General features: G+C 38.5%; 1 protein-coding gene across 1 annotated transcript in view; it reads left to right on the forward strand.

Annotated features, from left to right (window-relative positions):
* Nucleotides 1-22,410, forward strand: part of ENOX1 (ecto-NOX disulfide-thiol exchanger 1) — a gene marked incomplete at its 3' end in the record, with an annotated part of 137,633 nt that overhangs the window by 49,364 nt on the left and 65,859 nt on the right. The window contains exon 5 of the mRNA XM_079549340.1: nt 7,412-7,624. Coding sequence (XP_079405466.1) covers nt 7,412-7,624 — 213 coding nt within the window. The remainder of the gene's footprint in view (nt 1-7,411; nt 7,625-22,410) is intronic.

Consider the following 22,410-nt stretch of genomic DNA (forward strand, 5'->3'; position numbering starts at 1 on the left):
ATGTGAAGTCTGGTAAACTGAAGTATTTTACAGTGAAATGTGACTGTAAAAAGCAATTATCTACATTAGAAGGCCTTTGAGAACAGTCCTTTCCATGCCAACAAAGCCAGCAAAATATGATGTCTTTTGTTCTTACATTACAAAAATGCAACCCTCTTTTCTCCTGCTTTGTTGCAGCTTTCTTGTTTTCTGCATGTTTCATATTTTGATTCACGAGTTACGCTGTGTTATTACTACACAGTGAGATGTGGCAGTAGATATTTGGGATCAAATTTGTATACTTTGTCATCTGTTTTCCTGGATGCTTTATAAATGGCAGAGGAACATGGCATCCAGAGCATCACACAACCAGAGATAGGTGAACCTTTCATCTTCAAATGGAATGCTGTGGTTTGGGGAAAAAAAGTCATTTTTTGTGTGTGCTTATGACATTCGTGTTTCCATGCCGAGTTTTAAACATTATGGTATTCTTAATTCGAGCATATCTCAATCATCTTCAGAAATCACTTTTTGCCTTCAAAAATATTCCTTCAAAATACTACATCTGTCTTATTTGCTGCAGGTAGTTAAATAGTTCCACCATCTAATATAGACATCTCTTCATATCTCAATATACATTTTTAAACATTTTGAGAAAAAGAGAAGTAAGTACCTGCAAGTCATGTACATTACTCAGGTATTTACCTCCCTTTTAAGTATACTGTCTCTTTATGAGCACAGGAAAGTTATTCATGTGGATTTCCATTAAAAAAAAATATGTAATTTGAAAAATTGAGAAGCTGCTGCTTTGCCAGGCACTGTATTATCCCCTGAAGAGAGAACAGATTGGAAATTTAAATAAATAGATGGCAGTTACAGTAGAGTGAACTAACTGGGGATGCATCTTGTGCAAGATTCAGGTAACATCAAGCCTGACAATCTCAGCCCATGCACATCGTTTGAAATATAAACAGCATTTAATTGCTTGGGAAATGGGAGGTTTCCCTGAGAGGAGAACTGTGCTGCTGTCGTTCTCGGGCTCTACTTTAGAGCCAGATTTGGGCAGTGCTACCGACAGTGATTTATCCACAGGGGCAGCTCTCACACAACACCACAGGGTGTAGCTCAGTGCCAGGCGAGTGTGGGGGGAGGCAAAGCTCCTCCTAACAAATCCAACGTGTTCCAGGTTTAAGTACTGCTGAAAGGCTATGTGCCTTTTTTTAGCACAATCTTTTTTTTTATCAGTGGTATATCAAGGCAGAGACCTACAATAGACACGCTCTGAGCCTTTAGCATCAGATCTGTTTGCGTAGCCTCCTCATTTTTTAGATCATCATCTTCTTCTTCCTTCTTCCATATGCTGCTGACATCTGCTGTGGCACTGTACATCTGGCTCCAAGTGCCTCACGCAGGGGCTGTGAGCAAGCATGTTGCAAGGCTGGTTCTCTCTCTGGCAAAGGAGTGAAAGGTGTGTTCAGCTGTCACTGCCCTGATAACCCACTTCCCTGGGCACCTTACTCCATCAGCCCAGAAGAAATGCATTCACTATTAAGTGTATTACCAAAATCACTCTCCCCCACCTAATCTATATTGTATCAATGCAAATGTTAAGGTTTTTGTACGAACCCACTTGATTAAATGTGCAGCACTGCAAAATTACTATGAACCGGCAAATTGCAGCTTGCTGATCTGAAAGTTTGCAATGTGATTTTTCAGAAGTAGGAAGGAAACTCAGTACCTTCATAATTACTTCTTATTGGCAATAATGGCATCTGCAGGATAAGATAATGGATCACTGTGTCTCATGCAAAACCCACTTATGGAAGAATCTTCTCTGACTGAATTTGGAAGAAGGAATTTGATGATGCAGGGGCAAGTGATTCTTTTTTTTTTTAAGGTATCTTTTAGTAAATGTATATTTTTATCAATTTAGCTAGTCATTTATTATATAACAGCAAGTGTTTCTCAGGAAAAGCATACAGTTAAGGCTATTTAAGATATAGTAAGGTGGATGATTAATCTTTCTTTAAAATAACCCTTTGGCAGTAAGAATTTGTATTCCCAGATTCTCACTTATTATACAGTGCCATTGGGTTAAAAATGTTATTAATCTCAAAAGTACCAGACTGATATGTGTGGTGCATGACACAGTTATATAAAGTATTTGAGCAGGGAAGAAAAAAAAAAATAAAGAAAGTGAGGTAGTAGACTGGAGAGTTGTGTTTCTAGGTCAGTGCAGGAGAAGCTTTTAAGCCAAGAGAAAAATAAGTTGGCGCTGTGGCTGAAAAGCACGTTGCTCCTGGTGTACAGAGGATCTGGTTGGACTTGCTGATGAATGGCTTTACTGCACCTTTTCTCTGACCTGATTCACCCACTTCAGCCACCCACTGGGATTTATCGTTTTCTATTTTGAATTCATCACTTGCCATTGAGAAGTCTTAGTTATAGGCCAACAAAAGAAGTCAGACTAGCCTTGGTCAGACATCTTCCCATGCAGTTATATGGAGTGAAGGAGTCTCCTGGCTCGCCTCTGTCCAATTTGTGACAGCAGGACTGGGCTCAGTTTGAAATTCTGGTAGTGGGCTCTGATGAGATGGGCAGCTCCGGGATGGGAACATATCCATATGTGAAGTTCTCAGAACAGGAGAGACATGGACCTGGTGGAGTGCATCAAGAGAAGGGCCACCAAAATAATCCAAGGGATGAAACACCTCTCCTATGAGGACAAGCTGAGAGAGCTGAGGCTGTTCAGCCTGGAGAAGAGAAGGCTCTGGGGAGACCTGAGAGCAGCTTTCAGTATCTAAAGGAGGGCTGTAAGAAAGAAAGGGACAGACTTTTTACCAGGGCTGTTGTAATAGGACAGGGCAAAATTGCTTCAGACTAAAAAAAGGGAGATTTAGATTGTGTATAAGGAAAAAGCTATTTATAGAAAAGGTGATGAGGTACTGGCACAGGTTGCCCAGGAAGGTGGTAGATGCCCTCACTGTCTCTGGAAACACCAAAGGTCAGGCTGGATGGGGCTCTGAGAAACCTGATTTAGCTGTAGGTGTCCCTATTCATTGCAGGGGAGTTGGATTAGAGGACTTTTAAAAGTCTCTTCCAACTCAAAAGATTCTGTGGTACTAACAAAGCTAAAAGAAATTGGAGCCCTAGTGTTTGGCGTTGCCCTAAGTAAAAATTCAGCGTATAATGTCACTCTCAAAGTTCAAAAACATAAAGCTGGATATATTTGAGATATATTTATGCATGTAAAAATATTAAGATTGGTTGAGTAGTTTCAGAGTGATGGACTAGCCTGTCTATTGGCTAAGGCCTTAGAAACCATAATCTCTGTAGTGAAAGCACATTATGGATGTGCTCAACATTGAGAGTCACAGCATTTCTGATTTCTATGAACTGAGTTCTGCCCTTACACCAGGGAAACTCCATAAACTGAGAGTAACATTATTGTTTCCAATGCTTTTTCCCAGTTTGCTATTTGTTAGCAATTCATGTCATAGCTTTTTTCTATAAGGAATTTGATGTCATTTGGGGTTGCTTTCAGGTGGTCAGATTGTGGGCAGAAAAATGCAAAACATTTGTCAATAAATTGTTCCTCTTTATATATAAATATCCCCTATGACAATTTCCCAGACAGCTCTAGGGATGCATTTTCTTTTCTTTATATTGCATTGCATCTTAGTTGTGAGCTAGGATTTAAGTGCCAAATATCTTCAGTTGACATAAGAGGAATTTGAAATATCTTATCTCTAGAGGCATGTGATTGAGTCTAGCAGCACCTGGAAGTCTCTAGTGACAGACACCCAGCCAGCCATCCTCAGTAGATGGGTATATGAAAAGACACAGCATGCATCACAGCTTACAGTATAACTCGAAAACCCAACACACGTACACAAATGCTGTGTAGGTGTTCTGCAGCTGCTGTGCTTGTATAATAGTTGGAATTCCTTGGACCAAATGTGGATGACTCTTGCAGAGATGGCTGTATTTGAGCAGGTCACCTCAGGCTCCTTTTGCAGCTGATTGAGGAAAGCATGCACTTTTGGGGCTCAGTTCACCTCACCTTCAAGTAGACAGCTGGAGGATAACTGATGCCCAGGAAATGTCCATTTCTTTCCATTAACTGTGCAAGGAGCCTTGGGCTACAAACTCAGAGACTGACATGAAGGAGATGGTTTCTACCTTACTTTCTTAAAGCATGCTCTAATTTGGAGGAGATTTAAGTGCAAGAAATAATCCACCGTGTACTCATTTTTAAGGAACAATTACATATGAAAGCATGTCTTACATAAAGGAATTTATTTTAAGAGTATGTTTTTAAACAGTGTATATTTATGTGCATCTTACCTCAAGGGAATAATTTTGAAAAGAATTAGGAGGTTTGTTTTATTTTTTTAATGAATGGCTGCAATCATGACAGTTCATGCTCTGCTTAAATTAGATTCCATTGCTGTATTTCTTCTGCTATTTATCTACTAAATAAAATATAAATGAACAATCCGGTATAAAAATCTGATTTTCCAAGTGAATCTCTGATTGCTCAGAAAGAGTCACCGCATTCTGGATGAAGAAAATTAATTCACGGTGAGTTACCTTGTGCCAGCCACTGAGCATTTGGGTTTGGAATAGAAAAATACTTCAAACTTCTCTATTTCTAGAAGGTAAAATAAGGAAATTTTGAATCAGTAGAGAAAAGATTTTACTAACTAATGTGCTCCTGTTGTGAATATATTACCCTCTGGCATTCTTTAATGCATCCTCTAATTATGTAATCAATGAAGATTCTGATGTTTACCATTGCTAGTTTTTTATTCCTGATAGTACATAGCTATGAATTAACTGTAACAGGCCCACAGACCTCTGCAGCTCTCTGGCAGAATAGTAAGTTAAAACAGGCTTTCAGCATGTCCTTTTAAATGGGTTGAATCTATCTGACAGACGGATGGCATGTTTAAGAACATCTCTTGTACATACCAACTGTTCCCAATGAAAACAAAACAAAAGGAGTAGTGTTTTCATTTCATGCAGATTCTGAAGCAAAACAACATGAGGCCATGTACTGTGGAGAGATTAAAGTAAGAAAAAGGGAAAATGGCTTTGTGGATCTGATTTTCCTGATGCAGCTCCATGAAGCATTTTTGCCCAGTTGTGCACACTGTTTCATCACTGGTGTACTTCTTCAGAGGTAGTCCCAACTTTGTTGTTTGTGTTTTGACCTAGATAGAACAGGATAATTTATTCATAATGGTACTTTGGTGTTGGGTGATAAATTACACGGAATGAAACAGATAATGATGTCTACAAGAGAAAAGAAGATTTGTGTCATTATTCTCTTCTCACGGCCAGCCACATCCTCAGTGTTAACATCCTCAGAATGACCTGACTCCACAGATTGTTAGAAATTGCATACTAGCATTCCCCACAGCCCTTACAGGTTATTTTTATTGACTATTGTAATTACAATAAACATTATGTTCTAGGAATGAGTTCTTGGCTATACTGGATCTGTGACATCCAATTACAATGCATTTCAGCAGGCTGAAGATGTTATCCAAGTTTAAAGATTTTTTGCTTGTTTGTGTGAAGAGGCTTTGCACAAGTTTCATTTATATCTTTTTTTGTTGTTGTTTTTGTTTTTGTTTTTGTTTTTTGAGGCCTGTATTCAGCTAATTCACTCATCAGGGACTATTAATACATACCTGCCTTGTTTGCAGCCAGAAAAGCTAGAAAGTGGAGACTAATGAAAGGGAACAATATGGAAAATAAAGATACCTGACTGTCTTTTCCTTCTCACAGACAATTATTTAATGAATGATGATGACGATTAATCACGTTAGCATAAAAAGACATCATGCAGAGATAGGATGTTATGATGCTCTTATTTTGCAGGATTTTTTTTCAGGCATCTTGAGTGAACATGCCTATCCAGCTGTGGCAAGCAAATCCCATTGCTGTAGCTGAAAGCATGTTTTAGTTAATAAGATGCTAAAGATCAGGCAATGTAAAATCTATTCTTTGCAGAGCTGTGGGCGCAGAGCGTGTCACTTGTCCTCTCTGCACTTCAGGCTCCTTGCCTTTTAGGGCAGTGATTGCTGATTGAGAATAAAAGCCCAAATCATCATTTGAGTATTAGTATTTCATTATTCTTTGCACATAGAATGCAGAGTCCTACAATGTTCCACATTTCTGTATCCTCCAACACAGTCGGTCGGTTTTAATATCTTCCAATTTTCATTTTAAATGTCTTTTGGTAGGTTTTAATATTGTCCAATTTTCATTTTAAATGTCTTTTGGCTGGTCTTAATATCTTCTAGTTTTCATTTTAGTTGTCTTTTGGTTATAATCATGCTACTTCTCTATACCATAACAGCATGCTTTTTCTTTCAGAAAAGTATACCTGCCATGTAAAATGCATGAAGAAATCTAAACAGCAAGGGCCAGATGAGCTGTTTAAAATGATTTATTGGGAAATTGAAGTTTTATAGAATAAAAATCTATGGAAAAAGCAAGATCAAATTGCACAGAAATGCTTCCACAGGAAGACACTTTGTTGTAATAACATTTTCTTGCAGTTCAGCCTAAATTGAACTTAAAAAGAAATGTGTCTTCTTAACCCCGATGAAGCCGGAAGTGTAATGGATGCCACGTTAAGAGTCTTCTGACAAAGCTGAGAGCACTGTCAGAGGAAATAAGATTACTTGGGGAGAGAGTGCATGAAATCTAACCACTAGGTTTTCTTGATCTTCTTGCAGAGACATATAACTTCATTTACCTGAATGGTAATCCAAAAGAAGTACTCCACGTATGTGTCTGGATTCATTTGGACTGCTTTAAGAAAAATATTTTAAATGAAACACAGACAAACAAAAAATACAAAACAAATACAGACGCATCATCTGTTCAGAGCAGTTCCTTGTAATTAATCAGTGCTTCAAGCAGGAATTGTTCAGATTAGTTATTGTTCATTAATTAAGAATGTGATGTTAGTGAAATCTGTTGACAAAAGTAGGGCTGAGCACAGGCTCCCAGACTGAGCGTTTGACCACACAGATTAATGAGGACAAATTTCATTTCTTCAGTGGATCTGGTAACATAAATGTCTCACTCTACTCTAAGGTCATTTCAAATTGCTGAACAGCTTAAGAGAGCTGTTGCAAAAGAGAGGAGTCAAGCCGTGGAGGGTGGAGGCTGCTTTTTACTGTGAGAAGGCTATTAAAAATGAGCAGAAAACATGTCCTGATGGCAGATTTCTGGAGCTACATAGGGTAGAGCTTGCTTTCTTCATCTGATAGAACAAGGGACCCAAAAGTTGCACCAAATGGTGTACCACGAGCATGATTTATAGTGATTTTAAAGCAACACAGTGCAGAAAGCATGTCCTTTGAAGGGTATTTATACTTGCAGTTTAAAACCTGTGCTTTGATTGTTCTAGATGATAGCAAGTTTTCAGAGGCCATCACAGTGCTGCTAACCTGGATTGAGCGAGGCGAGGTGAATCGTCGCTCTGCAAACCAGTTCTATTCAATGGTGCAGTCTGCAAACAGCCACGTTCGCCGTCTCATGAACGAAAAGGCCGCTCATGAGCAAGAGATGGAGCAAGCCAAGGAGAGTTTTAAAAATGCCTTAACAGGGATCCTGACTCAATGTAAGTAACTTCTTTTTGTCCAGTGGTGTTGTAGTGATGGTGGTGGTGGTGGTAGTGGTTTTTTTTTTGTTTGTTTGTTTGTTTGTTTGCTTGGGGGTAAGTAGTTGCAATGCAGTCATATTCTACTTCATATCCTATTTCATACTCTATGGCAATTTGGAGGAACAAGGACCATTCCTAAGAGCTTATTTCTCAAGGTGAGCAAAGTTTCAGTAGTTCTTTTATTAACAGACAAACGTGCTCTATGCATAATGTCTACAGTTACGTAGACCTAACACTTCAGGAACAAACCAGACAGAAGCCTCACTGCTCTAAAAAAGACTGTGCCTTTGTGAAGTGATTTGTAACCTGTGAGATGCAGCTAGTTAACTAGGCCAGTTACAGAATAGAGGACAATTAGGTTGTATTTTTAGCCTGGGTTTAGGGAAAAGGCAATAGGATTCAGCAACTTTTAGGAATATATTCACAGTGTACCAGGCCACTCCCACAGTAGAAGAATTTGCTGTGATGCTTCTGGCATCAGGACTACTCAGCTGATACAATGCCAGTATTAATTTGGCAGATAAACGGTCTTAAATATTTAGTGCTGGCAGCTATTTCCTTAGAACAGAAATATAATCAATGAAGTTGCCTTAATGGGATTCCTTCATAAAAAAGCAATCAGGATACTTGCCTAAAAGTGTTCTTCAAAGGGATAGAATAAAAAGAAGAGATAGAAGAAAGAGAAAAGAGAAAAAAGAAAAAAGAAAAAAAAAATTTAAAAAAAAGGCAAGGAAAAGAAATTTAATTGTTGCTGTTTTTAACTTGTCTCTACAATATCTTTGGGTCCATCTCCTTCATCTAACTGCCACATTGTGAAATTACATGATGCTGCTCAAGCAAGAAGCTTAAAGATACTCAAGTGGAGACTGGAACTAGTATGGAAATTAAAAACAAAAACTGAGAGAATTTACCAGATGGAGAGCATCTGAAGCATTGCAATTTCTGAATCTTTCTATAAATACATAAATCTCGTCTTTCTATAAATACATAAACCCTAAAAGCTTTTCCGCACTATTTTTCTGGTCCCTTGGTTCCCCCAGAAGTTATGGCCAAGGGCAGAAGTTTAGATGGTCTTGCCCAAGCTTCCTCGATTAGGAAAACCTTTTTTTGCCTAGATGACAGAGAGCGTTGTCTCCCAACCTAAAGAGTTTAGACTCCTGAACTTAGGGAGGAAGAATATGGGACAAAGGCACTTGATTTCTGTGGACATATGTTCAGTGAGTAAACTTTTAAAAACAGCTAATTTGCTCAGTAATTTGCTAGTCAATGTCCTCTATCTCAGCTACTGAAAGACAGTGTGAGGAGGTAAGACACAGGCACCATGCATGGCCATGCTGTTCAATTCACATCAGGGCCTCTGCATTTCTGTGTGCAACAGCCAGCCCTAGTATTCAGAAATACCTTCTTTAGCTTGCATTCAGAATAATCCCCCATTGTCAGCAGGCTGAACGTTAGTTAAATCTGTCTAAATTAGCTCGTTTGTCACCAACTGTTGTGGAACATCTGTCACTTGGAAATGGAGATCCCTATAGTTTCAGGTGGGAACTTGCAGTTTGGCTATCTGGTTTGTTCCTGTAATGTGCTGAATGTTCAATGTACAGAAACAGAAATAGGTCTGGCTTCAAAACATGATTCTCAGAGTGACGCAGTCACAGCAATGGCCTGGAAGAAGAATTTCTGGCAGATCTGGCCTGTGAGGACAAGGTCAGCAAAAGCACAGGCTTAGAGAAAGGTGTTACATGCCATGGATTTTATAAGAACAAATTTTATGAGCTTTGCAGATGCTTCACATTGGTTATTTTATAAGCATCATAAACATTGGCCATTATTAGCATTAATGTCTTATCAAAATTCTCTGCAAAGTTGCTATGAACAGATGGATGATGTTTTGCTTTACCCATGTATATGCCTAAGATTGCTAAACATGGAGACTGTGAAATGAGCTTCCTTTTTTCAAGAATTTTCTTGTATTTGGATATCTGAGGAATGTTTTTATGCCTCTTTTTCTATTGTTTTCCCACAACCCTATATAATGAGCTACAATATATCACTTAACATGAATCTGAAAATAATGATTGTCCAAAATAGATGGCTGCTCTATTAAATTCTGCAGAGTGACTAAAATCAGCTCTGCTGTTCTGCAGTAGTGTCTGAAAGTCTAACATAATGCTCCAGCTTTGTAGTCATTTGACACTGATATTACAGTACTTTTAAAATAGTGTGTCATGTTCTAAGTCAGATGTCCAACTCTGAACTGACCATTCTGGGCCTTTTGTGCATCCAGTAGAGAAAAATACGTGTTTCAAGATGATGAGTCATCAGATCCACCTGGTAGTACTCTTCCAGTGAGATGAATCATCCCTTGGCAATGCCTTTTATTCTCTGCTCCCCATAGAGGACTCACAGGGAACCAGCACCAGATGTCCAACTTCTACATGCTTAGTTTGGAGTAGACAGTCTTAATACAGAAGGGTAGATCCTCGTGTTAGTTATAAATGTCAGAATTGAAGCAATGTGTATTATGGGGAATGAAGAAGAAATAGTGGACTGGAAGTGCACTCACTTGGAACACATGTACTCTCTATATGGGTCTCAGTATAAAACTGAGGATTTCTGTGACCAGAACATTTCAGTTTATTGGCCCAGACACTAATGAAGTACAGGTATTGAAATTCCTGCTACCATCTGCTTGCAGGTACTTAGAAGTTTACCTAAGTGAATTACCCCTAAAAATTTGGGTCAAATGTTCAGGACATGGATTAATTACCCAACCAAGATATTTGTTCCAGGATAATCAGCAAAATAAAGTATTGCCTTTCTCATACCACCAACCTACAGCCTCTGATTTAAGTTCTACAGGGGGTTTTAGCCTTCATGTAATGCTTCTTCAGTTATTTAAAGGACCAAGACAGAAAAACGCCCATTACCTTCTTCTTTTTATTAAGTTACCTATTTTTTTCTAGATTTGAATCTGTACTTGAAATGTGGATTGTTCTGTCTTTGTGGTTTCATTTCTAAGTTCTTCCATTTTGCTTCCATAACACCACTGCATGTGACACTACTCTCAGACTTTCCATGTATCTCCTTTTCATTTCCTCCCAAACCACCTTTTTAGCCTAAGGCTTGTAGATGTTGATCTTCATGTTTAAGAGAAATGGAAGAAATGGAAGCCCTAGAGACATCTGCACTGGGTTGTTTTTCAGACTACACCAAAGCTGCAATTTTTTTCCTCTGAGTTTCTCATCCCTTCATTGTAAATTTAATCTGTTTCTTACTGAGGTTTCAAACTACTTTGTGCAATGCCCCTAGACAATATTTTTTGAAGTACCTCTTGGTGAATAAGAGCCAAAATCCCTCGTTCAAATATAAATTTGGTATCCCAAGAATTAGACAAAGAGATGGGGGTGTCCCCAAATGCAGGTAGATAGACAAATGGTGTAATTAACTGAAGTCCTCCATGGTTGAGTACTGAACAGCTAATGACACCTTCCTTCCTACTTGGTAATTTTTGTCAGTCTATTGGATGAATCTTCCAGGTTCTTAGACACCAAGTCCCTTTCAGAGCCTATGAAACTGTCTTTTGTGTGCTGTGGAGTAAGAGTGGGAAGGTAGCTTCTCCCCAAGAGCTTCCTGTCCAGATTACATCTTTGTCCTATGGTAGATTTCAGTAGGCCTTCAGCAAATTTTGGTGCCTAATGGTCAGAACAATCTTTATTGTGTAATGCTTAAAAACCCTGAATGCTAGTGAAAGAACTATACGTAAGCCTCCCTCCTTCCAAGACCACTTCAAGTGGTAAGGTACCCTGAAAGGGATTGTTGACATCCCATAGGGCATGTGATAGACCTTCAGCTGCAGTATTTATTCTGCTGTAACTAATGGCAGATATGTCCTTACCTCTTGATGGATGTGGGATCACTGGAAAGGGAAGCCACTTTCCAGAAACCTTGGGATCCCTCTATGCATTAGTTGGCATCAAGGAGAAGAGATATGCTGCAGGTTCTCATCCTACCTTGGCAAGCATTAGTTGGTTCACTGACTCAATAAGCAGTTTTTGAAAACAGGATGTAGATTTCTTAGACATGTCTAAAGGTCATCATCTTAACTTTTATTCACAATGGCTAAATAACAACCCTACTTTTGACATTAGGAAATCCAGTGACAATTCAATGTAGCAATCCCTAGCACTCCAACTGGCCCAATATGCCCTAGTAGGCCATCCTAATATTTGCAGCAAACCTCATAGGCAAGCTACACAACACTTTTTTTTCCAGTTCAGCTACTAAATGCTATGTCATTATAATAACAAAAACAAAACTGTTAGGAAGTTAAGTACATTTTTTAAGAGAAAAGATGCAATTCTCACTGGAACTGCTGAAGTATTTGTACTGAAAACAAATTTTGCCACTAACTGAAACAATACTGAAATCTTTTCTTGGTACGGCTATAATTGTAATCAAGGATTAATGCCATATAGTTTGGAGCAGCTTATATAATCTTAAAATATGAGGATTTGAATAAGTGGATAAAAACGCCTTTATTTATTCTTTTTAAGAGAAGGAAAAAGCATCTCAGTGAGTCACTACTTTTGCCTGGACAACAAGCTGACTACTGAAAGGGTCAGAAAAAGTACTGCAATTTTCATTATACCAGCGGTGCACCTTTGTCACACAACCCACAAGCCAGCAGAGGAAAAGTCCGTGTGTACGTGAGTGGTATCCTAGTTATGCGAGGAGCTGTGATCAGAATGACACGGTGTGGTTCTCTGAATCTAACAATTGTCATGTAGATGCACTACTGCACTTTCCTGAAAGGGATAAGGAAGGATGTGAGGTGGCATCCACAGCAACTAAAAAGCACCATCTAAAACAAGTGCACAGCATCATCAACCAGAATTTCATGACAATTCTATGTGCTTTTGTTTTTTGAAAATGATCTTAAGGTCTAAACTATGTAGTCCATACCTATTCATCTTGTAGATATTCTTTCCACCTTGCTACCGAGAGAAACTAATTTTCACTCCACAATTCAATATATGGAGTGCCTACCACTTCTTTCTGCTGCCAGTAATCTTGTTTGCTTTCTTATGCTGATGCATTTTGTGTAAAATGTACATAGAGGTAACAGCAAAGAGATACACAGCTTTTGGTTTCTGAAACCAAAGGAATCTCAAATTGGGAAATTATAGTTATCTATTTAACTTGCTGCTTTTATTCATGACAGGATTGTGAGGCTAAATACACCTTTGTGTTGACTCAGTAGGGCTATTCTTGAAGAATCAAGGAGAAAAACTCTGTTTCTCTCCCCCTTGAAAAAATCAGAATTGGCACCTCCAGTCTCACCACCCTCTCTGCTGAATGACCGTAACAGTGTATTACAGTACTCTGACATTTTATCAAATTACTGAGAGTATTCAATGTATTTCTCCTAGTTGATAAAACAAACAAAAAAGAACTTAAAGAGAAATAACTCTGAAGGGAAATCACGGAATCATGGAATCACAGAATCATAGAAACACAGGGCTAGAAAGGACCCACAAGATCATCTAGTCCAACTGTCCTTCCGCTACCGTTGCTACCACAAGCTACCAAACTGTATCTCATAGCTCCTCATCCAGACATTATCAAGCAATAGAATGGCTTGGGTTAGAAGAGACCTTAAAGATCATCTAGTTCCAACTCCCTGACATGGGCAGGGTTTCCACCCACCAGCTCAGGCTGCCCAGGACCCTATCCTGACAGGCCTTGAGTACCTACAGGGTTGGGGTACACACAGCTTCTCTGGGCAGCCTGTGCCAGTGCCTCACTGCTCTCTGACTAAAGAATTTCTTCCTAACATCTAACCTAAATCTTCCCTCTTTTAGTTTAAAACTGTTCCTCCTTGTCCTATCACTATCAGACCATGTAAAAAGTTGATCTTCCTCCTGCTTTATAAAGACCCCTTCATTACTGGAAGACCATAGTGAGGTCTCTCCGGAGCCTTCTCATCTTCAAGCTGTGCAGGCCCAACTCCCTTAGCCTTTCTGCATAGGAGAAGTGTTCCAGCCCTCTCATCATCTTTCTGGTCCTTTTCTGGATCCACTCCAACAGCTCCACATCTTTATTTTTGTGCTGGGGACCCCAGACCTGTATGTAGTACTCCAGATGAGGCATCATGAAGGCAGAGTAGAGAAATCAATCCTCCCCCTCTCCCTGCTGGCCACCCCTCTTTTGATGCATGTCAGGATACTGCTGGCCTTCCAGGCTGCAAGTGTACGCCACTTACTCATGTCCAACTTTTCATCTGCCAGAACTCCTAAATCCTTCACTGCCGGGCTGCTCTCAAGTTCTTCTCCCAGTCTGTATACATATCTAGGATTGCCCCAAAGCAAGTTCATCTTGTACTGGGCCTTGTTGAACTTTATTAGAATCACATGGGCCCGCTTTTCAAACCTGTCCGGGTCCTTCTGGATGGCATCTCTTCCTTCTATTGTATCAACTGTACCACTCAGCTTGGTGTCATAATCAGACTTGCTGAGGATGCACTCCATCCCATTGTCTAAGCTGTTCATATAGATGAAAAGCACCAGTCCCAAGGCAGAACCCTAGTGCGCACTACTCATGACTGGTCTCCAACAAAAACCCTCTGTCTGTGGCCATGCAACTAAATATTTATCCACTGAATAGTCCACCCTTCAAATCCATATTTCTGCAATTTAGAGATAAGGATGTGGTATAAGACCATACCAAAAGCCTTCTAGAAGTCCAGGCAGTCCAGTATCGGTTGCCCTTCCATTTTCTACTGAGGTTGTCAATCCATCATAGAAGGCCATCAGATTGGTCAAGCAAAATCTGCCCGTTTTGAAGCCATCTTGTCTGCCTCAGTTCACCTCCTCATCTCATATGTGCCTTGGTATATCTTCCTGGAAAATCAGCTCCATGATCTTCCCAGGCACAGACACAAGGCTCGCTGGCCTGTAGATCACCGGTCTTACTTTCTCAGTTTTTAAAAATGGGAGTGTTATTTCTTTTTTTCCAGTCACCGGGGACTTTGCCTGACAGCCACAACTTTTCAAATATGATGGAGAGTGGATGTATTCTGAACAGATTTAATAAAATTATGCTTACTTCTAGACAGTTCATTTTCATATCTCTCCGGATATGATTTAATCTGCTTTAACGTTATCAGTGCATTCAGAGATATAATCTGAATTTTAATATAAAGAAAAGGAATAAAACTATTAAAAATCTTTTTTGAGATTTTCTCAAGAGGAGATTGGAATAAGTAAGTTTTGTTTTTCTTCCTAATTTCACTTCGAAAGTTCCTCTCTTATTTTTGAAAAGGTAGCATTTTCACTGACACATTGGTGATTACTAAAATTACCATCTTATCAGATTTGCTTTAAATACAGCATCACAGTTCTTTTTTGCCAATAATCTTTGAACTCTTTAGTATATTCTCTTAGTAATATAAATGAAACTGGTTTCATTACAGATATTATAAGCATTCTAGTTAAAATTCGCTTAGCAGTCAGACTTTTTATATGCATTCATGTTTTCTGAGTATTCTTTCAATTGCTCTGCATTAATAACAACTTTTAAATGGATTTTCATGCTCTTTAATTGTTCAGTCTTACAGTCTTTTTTTCTTTCTTTTGCCAGTGACTAATTCAAAAATAGGAGCTTACTTTATATGCAATTTTTAGGTCATCATTAAGCTCTTTGTGAAAAGATTGAGTCATATAATGTGTTTTTACAGTGCAGCCCAGATCTCAGTTGGTGTCATAGAGTGCCACTATAATATAAATAAAAACATTAATCATTCCTGTCATTAGTTGCCACTATTACATTCTACTTTAGTGTACTTCTAAAAAAAAATTTAAGTACAAAATAACCTCCACAACCCATCCAGTACTTTTTGATTAGTTCATTTAGTAGGCATGCTGTTTGCTTGCTTCTATACTGATAATTTGTCCAGTAAATCTCAGCTGGGTATCTCTATTCTTCTTTATTTGTCCTCCCATTTCCTGTCTAGCGTACACATGTTCTGAAAAGCATTTCTATCTTGGATGCGTCTGCTGTGACAGAGAATAGACATGAAAGACTCTGTTTCTGTTTTGTCTCACATTCTTATAATTCTTCACTGTTTTCTGGCAATGTAAGCCTTTGTGGTTGCAACCTGTAATGTTTCAGATAGCTTTTTCCTTTGTGCTTCATTTTCCTTGGGTTGCTTTGTTTCTTCCACTGTCTGTAGCTTTCACTCCACCTGAAGTCAATAGGAATCTTGGTATCGATTTATGTGCAGCCAGAATTTCAGCAAAAGCTCTTGTCCTGTTATTTTTAACACTTTTTTTTTCTTCATGTAGACCATTAAATATGCATGCTGCTTTACAGAAGAATAAAAGCTCTCTCTCCCAAGAGATTTGTGTCTAAGACACCATTTTAACAATTCATCCCATTTACCTGGATCCTGTAGGTTATATAGGAAGGTTCAAAGTAAAGAAGCATGTTCTTGATTCCCATGGAAATCTGCACTTGTACTTAAGCTGTCTTACTGTGTAGGGTTAGAGGGACTTGCACATTTAAAATTGTTTAGACCACTTATGAGTGAATGAAGAAACCTTGAAAATAAAAATGTTAATAATCTATGCAACTACATTTGGTTGAAATATTTACTTCCTTCAGTAGGTACTACTCTTGCTTTATTTCCAGTCATTGGATTTTTCCCAAATGGTATCGTTTGTGATGATGATAGAGATGTTAGAGGGGCAGGAAATGATGGGAGTTTGGGAAAGGGGTACAGTGAGTGGGAGGGAAAGATGGAATTGTCCATCAAAAGGAAGCAAAAATTGTTTTAGATGAAAAAGGTGGCAGTAAACAAAAAAAGAGAAGGGGGAAAACTCATGGTGAGCAGGGGAACATAAGATACGGCAGCAAATGGAGAAGTAAATGCTCCCACAGAAAAATGTGTGAGACTGTTATTTTTTTGTTCTGCTTACTTGCTTCAGCAAAGGAAATCATATTATGCCTGAAACAAATATAGCCCTCCTGATTTCCAGGGAGCATCATAAGCTGCAAGATCCCCAGCAAATTATCACTTAGAGGGAGTCCTTTCACTTTGTTGGATCTGCTTAGATTTCACTCATCATCTCAGTTCTTCACTATCTTCGGTTTATTTTGAGGTGTTTGTTTTGTTGTTTTGTTTTGTTTTTGTTTTTGTTTGTTTTTGTATTTGTTTTGTTGGGTTTTGTTTGTTTGTATTTGAGATTTTTTCTTTTGAGGATAAGTTTGGAAAAATGGTTGTTCCTACTTCTGCTATTTTTAAATCTGAGAACTGAAAAAAGGTCCAGCAAACCAAAAACAACAGTAAGAACAACTAATTAAATGCAGTGCTTTGGGGAAGGGTTGGGGAAGGCTTGCAGTCTTGTCAAAGTGATGAGGAAAGTAGGATTGACTTAATATTCCTCTGAATTGGTAAGACTTCCAGTTTTTTTGTGTGTATATGTGGGATTTTTTGTTTATTTTTTTTCTTTCTTGTATGTGTGATGGTGTGGATTGGTTTTTTGCTTTTTATTTGCTCTTGTTTTCTGGATGTCAACACATGGTCCATAAAATCTGTTGTGTAATTTAAGAGGGTGGCATTAAAAGAGCAGGTACAATACATTTGCACCTGCCCTCCTGGATTGTGCTGGCCTAACATCAGGTTCCTGTTTGTTGAGAAATGACATGGAGGTGAAGTGGTCTTGTTGAGTGCAAGTGATTTATCACATGGCTCAGTGCCAGCACTTGCTATTACATCAAGCTGTCAGTTTCTTTTCTGTAAATTAAACCACATTTCACAACTTAAGAGATTTTCTAAGCTTATTTTGTAGACAGAATTTCTAGCAGTACCTTGCAAGGCAAACTGGGCTCTATTTAACCAGAGCATATATTTTTATTTTCAAGGAGTATTTTCCCTTTCCTATAACCATTAATTGTTGATATTTAACCTCAAGCAAGGAACAGTGCAGGTTTCAGTATAAATCCTGAAAAACTGAGTTTTTCTTATCCCCGTATTATTCCTTCTTTCACTTTTCATCACTGTGTTTCTTAGCTGAAAAAAAAAAAGAAGGAAAGAAAAGAACCACTACTAACACTGAAGTCAGATATTTTTACAGGGCAAAAGATTATCATTTATGTTGTGGGACAAACACTTATGGTATTTTCCATCATCTAAGTGGGAAAATCTGCTTATCACACTGTGAAAAATAATTTATTGGATAGACCAGACAGTTGGGTGGAAAGGAACAGGGTGAGGTTCAACAAGGGCAATTGTAGAGTCCTATGTCTAGGAAGGAATAACTGCATGCATCAGTACAAGATTGGGGCTGACCTGCTGGAAAAGAACTCTGCAGAGAAGGACCTGGAGGTCCTGGTGGAAAACAGGACTGGCCATGAGCCAGCACCGTGCCCTTGTGGACAAGAAGGCCAGTGGTATCCTGAGGTGTATTAAATGAGTGTGGCCAGCAGTTTGAGGGAGGTGATCCTCCTCCTCTACTTTGCCCTGGTGAGGCCACATCTGGAGTACTGTCTCTAGTCCTGGACTCTTCAGTTCAAGAAAGAAAGGGGTCTCCTAGGAAGAGTCCAGCAGGAGGCCACAAAGATGGCTAGAAGACTGGAACATATCCATTATGAAAGGCTAAGAGACCTGGGACTGTTCAGCCTGGAGAAAAGAAGGCTGAGGGAGAATCTTACCAATGATTATAAATATCTAAAGGGCAGGAGCCAAGTGGATGGGTCTGGGTTCTTTTCAGCAGTGCCAAGTGCCAAACCAAGGGGCAATGTGCACAAAGTGGAACATACAAAGTTCCGTATGAACATGAGGAATAACTACTTTGGACCATTGGAACAGGCTGCCTAGAGAGGTTGTGGAGACATTTTCTCTGGAGATAATCAAAACCCACTTGGGCATTTTCTCATGCAAACTATTATAGGGAACCTTGCTTTAGCAGAGGGATTGGATTCAGTGATCACCAGAGATCCTTACCAAGCCCTATTATTCTGTGATTCTGTGATTTCTGCATCAGTCTGGTATAGACCACTGCTGCCTACTCAATCTCTTAATAATCCCCAACAGCATATTGCAGGTCTCAGTCTGAGTTAGATGAAAGAATGGAAATAGGTTATATCTTATGGAACTTCCAGCCACCCAGACAGCAAGAAAACCAAATAGGCTGACTTTTTTAATGTATTGCAGTCACAGTTCACCTTCTTTTTGATGTCAATGAAGCTTTTTTGCTTGATTTTTTGTTTTGTTTTAAAAAAAAACAAACACAAAACCTAAGAAGGTTTTCATTTCATTGTAGTAGATGAGTCTTTCTGCATAGCTGTCAAAGTCTATGTGTTCGTTATAAAAATCAGTAATGGCATTTGCATATACGTGGAGCTGATGACCATTGATATATTTAATACTACACCCCGTTCCTTGCACCACAGTCTTCTCCAGGGAGATATTTCCAACTTTGATTATTCCTTCCCTTGCTAGTCTGAGGCAGTCACATCAGTTTCTCACTTTTTTTGTATGTGAATTGGGTAGCAGGGAGGGCCTGCAGGTTTTCAGTTTAGATATGTGAAAAATAAGTTATTTTTCAAAAGTAAACAGTATCACAACCAAGAGGCCGAGGATTTGGTTCAGATGAATTAAAAAAAAAACGTTTTTCTTTCATTGTAGTTCAATCTAATTACAGTTTCTCTGTTGATGTCACATATCGTTTTCCTACATGCACTGTATCTTTGGACTTAGTACTAAGGTCTGTTCAGTATTCACCAAATGCCTTTCAGGACTGTTGCCAGAAATAAGCTTTTTTTCTGTCCAAAACTGACCTGGAGACTCTAATTCATTCACTTACAGCATCTAGCCTTGACTACTGCAATTCTTTGGTTGGCTGGGCTTGGAGCCAAGTTGATTGGCAGGCTCCAACTTACTCAGAATTCAGCAACAAGGCTTCTGACCCAAACCACGCCATCTCTATATTCTCCTTATGCTGCAAATCTGTATAACAGTGTAAAGGAAACTACTACAGTTTCATTACACTGTAATCTTATGGGTGGAATTTTTCTTTCATTCTGTGTGTCAGCTGTCGTGCTTTTACAGAATTTTTCTGAGCTGAATTGCCATATGTTCTATTCTTGCACTTACAGCAGTTTAGTGCAAGGTCGTTTTCATCCTGTATCCCTAATTGGTGGAATTTGAAGTGAAATTCTGAGCTAAATCTGATTATTTTATCTTCCAGTGAAGATCTCTTGTTTTTATTTTAACACATCATGTTTCAGTTTCTATTTTGTCACTTTTTTATTGTGGGATGTCATAAGACATTCACTTGTTGATGTTCTTTATTATTGAATACAATAAATTAAAAATAATATGCTTACGTGGCAGCTGATAACATGATCAGCAAGGGAAAAATCCCTCTTGTCTCCTGAACACAAGGAAGAATTTCAGCCTTCACTCAATCATATTTAAAATAGTCTGCTTGATAAATGTAAGAATGGGTAAAAGTTTTCTCTCTACCTCTTGATCTACAGATAAGGCAGTACGTTGGTTCTCATTTCTTTCTATTTTCCTCTGGTAGTGTCATTTTCAAGCACAAACTATCAAATTTTCTCTTGCCGTGAAGAGACAGCAATCCTATCTTTTTTTGCAACTCCTACTGGCATAATTTAAGGCATTCTTGTTGTTGTTCCCAGTTTTTTCAGGTTGTTTTTACATTTACACTTGATAAAATACCCTGTTCCTGTGACATCTTTTATGGTAACAAAAATAGAGATCTAAACTTTCATGTACTATGTTTACTAAAGCCTGCACCTCTAATAAAATGTATTGTAGTTACGCTGCAGTCATTAGACAGTGACAGTTCCACATCACTTTAATCTTAGATGTTTGAGTCTTATCAACTGTTTATAAATCAGAAAATTACCTAAAGTCTTTTGTCTGAAACATGCCACATAAATTATTACCAGGCACAGAATAATTCATTAGGAAAGATGCAATTATCTACACATTCTAGGTTATATTAATAGAAAAAACAATGACATAGCTTGAACCCTTCCAGAACAAAGTGTTTTTTTAAAAAACCTAATTTAGTAAGGAAATAGCTTTGCATATGGTCAATGAAAATTTGATACAGCATGGAACTTAACAACAGATGTTTGACAATGAATATTTCATGCTAATTAATAATTCTACTTACTAGTCACAGTTGATAGTAATGTGCATCCTAGAGCTCAAGGTGCCATAGAGATATAGGCATGACCTGTTACTTCATTTTGAAAATTTCCTTCCGGAGGTCAAGAGATGGTCTGAAAATCGTGGCCAGCAGCTAGGCTGGGAAGAACTGCTTCACTCAGATTCTCCAGATAGCAGCCCAAATTGTGGGACTTCTCTTTGGCCAAATCTTATGGAAGGAGGAATATGCTGTCTGGAGAGCTTCTCAACTGACTCCTGGTTTCCCCTCATAAGTGTGTGCTACTAAACTAATTATTCATCAGAATTGATCTCAATTAGGGGTGGGTACATCATGTCTTGTCTATAAGTTACCAGAGTGCAAGACTTATTCCTGTTTTAAGCTTACAGGTTGTCTATGAGAGAGTAAATGAATCTTGATGCAGCATCAATTAACCTACAAATAAATGTGATCAGGCAGAATGGTCAGGGCAGAAGGGTGTATACCAGACTGGTATTTCATGAAACAGCAATTCAGGATTTTGGTGTAGTACAGGAAGACATGAAGACACTTTCCTGTACTGTTGAACTATGTCCTAACCATGGTCTCGGCTGCTCCTTAGCTCTGATGTAATGCTTGGAGACCTTTTATTTTTGATGTTACCTAACCATTGTTTGTAATACGCCATAGCCTAACATGCTGTGTATAATTGCTGTATATATGCTGATAATTTCTTGGAATACATAAAAGTGAGACACTGGTGTTTGATGTATATGATTATTTATTTCCATAAGGCCCCAAACATCATTTTCTCTAAGTCTCAGAGTCAATGCTTCCATGACCCTCAGGATTCTTGGCTGATCTCAGAATCTGACTTTACTTTCACACCCATCCTTTCAAAAGTGAAGCGAATTGAGCACAATAAGCACTGGAGTATGAGAAGAACAGAAGGGTAACTTTACCTAACAGCACGTACAAAGAAATTTCTAAATCGTAGATGTTGTTAATCATCACATGAGTTATGAAGGGCATTCATTATTCTCCCTTCAGTTTCCCTTATCATCATTTGTAGCCCACTGGGTGATATTTCTCTATATTCCTTGGTTTTTAACATCTAGTACTCATAGTATCCAACCTTTTTCTTTCTTTCAAATATTTGAGAGTTAAGTAAGTGAAGGAGATCCTTTTTGTGCTCTCCATTTTGTCTGTTGTAGCTATGTACAAAAAACTCTTTGACACCTCCTGTCTGGTGTTCCATTGAGGATAGTTTCTAAAACGATCATATAATGACTTTTGTTAAATTTTAGCACCTGTTCACAGAATGCAAATTAAACACTTCAAAGTTCAAATGTTTTTCAAACTTCATATGATCATATTAATATCCATTAGTGTAAAATGGGAAACCAGATCTTCCATATATCTTTGTCAATCTTTTCTACTTGAATTTCCACTTGCAAACTAAAAACAGATTTTTAATTAAGCAAGATTTTCTGAGCACCTGGGTCATCAACACGGTGATAGTAATTAAATTCTAGCCTCAGTTTCTACACATGTAATAATAAAGTG

The sequence above is a fragment of the Tetrao urogallus genome (assembly GCF_951394365.1).
Source record: "Tetrao urogallus genome assembly, chromosome: 1".
NCBI lineage: Eukaryota > Metazoa > Chordata > Aves > Galliformes > Phasianidae > Tetrao > Tetrao urogallus.